This window comes from Urtica dioica, chromosome 1 (assembly GCF_054948205.1).
Source record: "Urtica dioica subsp. dioica isolate 48M chromosome 1, U.dioica_male_clone48M_v1_H2, whole genome shotgun sequence".
NCBI classification, from domain to species: domain Eukaryota; kingdom Viridiplantae; phylum Streptophyta; class Magnoliopsida; order Rosales; family Urticaceae; genus Urtica; species Urtica dioica.
The window spans coordinates 10,302,369-10,307,284 of NC_142756.1; the positions used below are offsets into that span (position 1 = coordinate 10,302,369).

Genomic DNA, 4,916 nt, shown 5'->3' on the forward strand with positions numbered 1-4,916 from the left:
CAAGCACATTAAAAGTAATAAAAAAAAAGGTGAATAAATAATACTATAGGTGTTCGTGGTAAGTGATGACGTTGAATCTAAATCAGCAATACATAATACAAGCGTATATATAGATCAATAGATGGTATATTTATCTAGTACTGTGTAGAGTTGGAGAGAGAATTAGGGGCTATATATAACGGAAGTGTCTCCCACGTGCCGGTTACGGTCAAATGCCGGTGCCGAATCCTCGACACGTGTTAACCGTGCATGAGAACCGTAAAGTTGGACAAAATGCCCTTTTAAAAGGTTTTAGTTTCTTGACCGCACTAGATATATATATATAAATATATATATATATATATATATATATATATATATAAATATTAAAAATACATTAGCCTGACTGACTCAGGTTTGACCGTGATGCCTTCAGTCGAAATTTTCACCAATTGCATGCCTCTTCATTTGTATATATAACTTGCCCTCAAAACCAAATTAACAAATTACCACTTTAAATTTCGCTTATCAATGTACGCATAGTAATTGTTACAAAAATAACACATTATTAACGGTTAGGTTTTTAATTAGGATGGTAGCTGTATATGTATACACGTACATATAAATGTATATGATGTGTTATTCTTCTATCTTAAAGAATTTTCTAACTAACATATATTCAAATAATTCGATTTACTATTTCTTTTTTTGGTATCTTATTTGTATATATATATATATATATATATACAACAACCCACAAATAATGTGATCTACAGTAATATATATATATATATAAATATAAATATATAAAGCGAACAAAAAAACCCAATATATGTATAGTATTAGTATCTATAATAATACTGATGTAGTTGGTGGAAAATATCTTATCCAAAGTCATTTCAGAGCTTCTATATATATATATATATATATATAAACCATAAATATTATCATATATATACATGATATATAGATATATATAGAGAGTAAATAATAGGAGTTAGATTGGAGTTGGGGACCACAGATTGTGTGCTATGTTAAGCCAAGACCAAGAAGGAGTACTAGTTTACAGGGTTTTAGTAGGAGAAAAAAATTAAGGCAAAAAGCAGCTCAGAGTGGCCCAAGCTAATATACAAAGCTACCCACATCCCTTCTTACCCAAAAATAAAATAAAATAAAATAAATCAACTCTCTCTCACTCTCTCTCTCTCTCTCTCTCTCTCTCTCTGATAAAAGAGTAGTAGAAACCTACCCTAAAACGCTCGCTCGCTTACAAAGAACGAGCAAAACAACCACATTATTTTCTCTTCTCAGAACCCTCTCTCTCTCTCTCTCTCTCTCACTCATAGCTTGTTTTTGGAGGAGTTCGAAAAGCAAAAGATCAAGAGCGAGAGAGTATGTCAAGCAACGACAACAATCAATCAGACGGCGGGGATCTATACCGACCGTACGATCCATTCAACTACAACACCTTCCCTTTCGCTCCGATGAACCCCCATCCCCTGGGCCTGCACGCACTAGATCACAGCAACAGCAACGACGACAACACAGCCTTCGATCCCTCGCCGATGACCTTCACGGACTGCCTCCACGTGGCCTCGTCCACGGCCATGGACCACTACAACTCTCTCTCCACCGCCTTCGACGTCTCTTGCTCCGCCGCCGGAGAAATCCCCTCCCCCTCCGCCGCCAACTCCTCCATTTCCTCCTCCTCCAACGACGCCTCCGCCGCCGTCGCATCGGATTCCGGCAATAAGAAGTCCTCCGTAGAGGAAGATCATAATACTAACCACGTTGCTCTCAGCAACGCCAAAGAATCCGACGGCGGTGACGACGCTAAGTCGTCAAAGAAACTGTAGGTTTTCGAAGTATATTGTTTTTTTTTTTTTTGGATTATTTACATCTGATCGGGAAAAATTAAATTAAATACATCACCTTACTTACTCCGGAATTACATCTACACTACTTACCGCGAGATTTCTTAATTATTATTAATCTTTCTGCTTTCAAAATGAAATTTCCCAGATTAAGAACTTTTCTTTTAGCATCGATTGGTTTTTTTCAACTTCAGTACTCGTCAAAGAAAAGAGTAGGGTTTGATCGCTATTTATAATTCGCGATTCCTTGATTATTAGCTTTCGCTGTGTTCCAAATGAAATTTCCCGGATTATGTATTTTTTATATAATCTATTTGTTTTTTTCAACTTTGAGTCTGATCATTATCGTTTGTTTGACTTTTCGTGATTTGGCCGAATTAAGGAATCTTGACTATTGGTACCGAATGTGTGAATACTCTTATTATTCCCCTTTATGCCCCATTATTTTCAAGAAATAATGTATCGGAAATTGAAAGACGTGTATTTATCATCGTGAGTGTGTAAACCCTAATAACAGATCCATTGTCAATAATATTGCTATCATGATTTGTGAAGTGTTACATATTTGAATTTGTAAGCCATTTAGTATCATGTTTATGATTGGAGTTTGTTTGGAAACAAAGCATAAATAAACTTCTTCTTTTTTCTTTTTGTTGAATTAGGACAAAGGCCAAAAAGAAAGAGAAACGGCAGAGAGAACCGCGTTTTGCGTTCTTGACGAAGAGTGAGATCGATCACCTTGAAGATGGTTATCGATGGAGAAAGTACGGACAAAAGGCGGTAAAAAATAGTCCTTATCCAAGGTTATTACCGATAGATTCTTCCTGATTATTTTCTTAATATTACAATTACCGTCACATATGCATAGAGATATATATAGTTACAATCATTTTGTACATTATTAATAAGCTAAATGAAAACATACTTGATTAGTTTTTACCTTGCTAGCTTGCTAGGATAGCTAGCCTAGTTCCCAAGTTGTGATCAACTTCATTATTGTTAATTTGATGAAGTACCATTGCTGTCGATTATTTCCAATTGCATGTTATATTTAGCCAAAATAGAAAATGATAATACGTAAAATTAGAGACCACGCATGTGCTACCTATGGTAATTGTATTAAAAACCTACGAATCTTGTTTAAGCCCTTAGCTTAATTGATTAAACTATACGTCATGTGACTAGCTTGTAAACTTTTTGAGTTCGTCGATTCTTTACTCATCATCACTCTTCCCCAAAATATTCTCTGATCCTCGTATTATATAACGGGTTAGATACCACATAATTATAATAACGATTAAAAAAAATACTATGGGAATCAAGGAACACAAATAATAACAACAGCATCATTTTAGTTAGTTCATGAAAATCATTACTTTCATTAATACCCTGTTAAATTGTAGTTCTATAAATACAGTGTGTTTTATGTCTAAATTTTGCTGATTCTTAAGTTTACTTTAAACTACCTATTTTACTTTTTTTTATGTTTATTTTAGATTTTTAGGGTAAATAGTCATTAAAATTATGTATAAGTGACATTTTAGTTCATAAATTAATTTTATGAGCAAAATGATTCTGGAAATATTGATTTCAAAAATATAATTTTTTATGACATTATCATATGGAGAAACTCAAAACATATCTTTCAACTCAAACAATTTCATACTTATATATATAAATATATATATATACCCTAAGAACATTTTAGGGTAATATTTTTTTATGATACTTGTTTATAAGTAAATTCGAGTAGTTTAAGAGTTGTATTAAGATTTTATTTTCATGATATACTTCTTTGTAAATATGATTTGAGTGGTTTAGGAGTTACATTCCATTAATTAATAATTTCATAGAAAATTTATATTAAAATGCTACAAAATTAATGGTTATATGATCAATGTAGAATTAGCTTAGAGGCCAACATCTCATTCCCATAAATTCTTTGATGGCCATCCGAATATTCGTATCAATAACATTGGTTAGAAAACTTTTTGTTAGTTGAATATGCTCATAATATGTGAATTTCGATTATTTAGTAGGGTATTTTTATACATAACAAATGATATATGTATGTAAATAACCCCAAGAAGAGTACATAGTGTCCTAAATTTGAATTTGAATTTTTCCTTTTTTGGTAACAATATGAATGAAAATCAGAAGCTATTACCGGTGCACAACTCAGAAGTGCACGGTGAAGAAGAGAGTAGAGAGGTCGTTCCAAGACCCGGCGATAGTGATAACGACGTACGAGGGCCAGCACAATCACCACTGCCCCGCCACCCTCCGCGGCAGCGCCGCTGCCGCTATGCTCTCGCCTTCCCTCTTCTCCTCCGCCGCGGGACCCACCGGCTTTCCCTCCGACTTCTTCACCCAATTTCTTCCCATAAACCTCAATAATTACCATCACAATCACAATCACAGTTACAGAAGTGGTGGCATGATGAATCAAGGCGAAGCAAGCTCGGTGTTGTACTCGAATCTCGCTCAACAATATCGCCAACAACAACAACAACAACAACAGCTTCAACTTCCTGATTTTGGGTTGTTGCAAGATTTAGTACCTCCTCCTTTTGGCGGTCGTCTCAAGCAGGACCAATGAAAACATTTTTTTCCTTTCTCTCCACGTACAATTATTATTCCGTATATATATATATCTATATATACATATATTACATCTGCATGTTTTTGTTAGGGCAACTATTGTTTTTTTTTTTTACTAGTATTCTTGGTAATTATTATTATTATTGATTCGACCGTATTTATTTTTCTCAAGGCCTTTTTCTGTGAAAAATTATATGAATTACCAGAGTTACATATATATGTAAAATATTTTGTTGATGGTTAGATTAATTAATGGAAGAATATATATATATATATATATATATGTGTATATATATATACTGGCACATTTATTATATTTTGGTGACAATTAAGTGTTTTTTGATTCATTATAGCGTGCCAATCGGAGTTTCGTTGGATACTGTTGAAGGTGTTTCGGTGAGACTTTCTTTTCTGCTTGTTGACTTTTAAGTTAGGTTTCGCTTTTTGTTGGTAGTAGAACTA

The 4,916-nt window shown here is 33.8% G+C and overlaps 1 protein-coding gene across 1 annotated transcript; it reads left to right on the plus strand.

Moving 5' to 3' along the window:
• Window positions 1–968: 968 nt before the first annotated feature.
• On the plus strand, window positions 969–4,697 carry LOC149407131 (uncharacterized). Its single transcript, XM_089611315.1, has 3 exons — window positions 969–1,831; window positions 2,516–2,656; window positions 4,011–4,697. Exons 1-3 carry the CDS (start codon window positions 1,374–1,376, stop codon window positions 4,450–4,452), a joined length of 1,041 nt encoding a protein of 346 aa, XP_089467441.1. The 5' UTR covers window positions 969–1,373; the 3' UTR covers window positions 4,453–4,697.
• Window positions 4,698–4,916: the final 219 nt, after the last annotated feature.

Excerpts from the sequence above, each read along its gene's own strand:
- LOC149407131 (XM_089611315.1), top strand. The coding sequence starts at position 1,374 with ATGTCAAGCAACGACAACAATCAATCAGACGGCGGGGATCTATACCGA. Across the intron at positions 1,832-2,515 it reads GCTAAGTCGTCAAAGAAACT|GACAAAGGCCAAAAAGAAAG; the intron begins GTAGGTTTTCGA and ends TTGTTGAATTAG. Across the intron at positions 2,657-4,010 it reads AAAAATAGTCCTTATCCAAG|AAGCTATTACCGGTGCACAA; the intron begins GTTATTACCGAT and ends AATGAAAATCAG.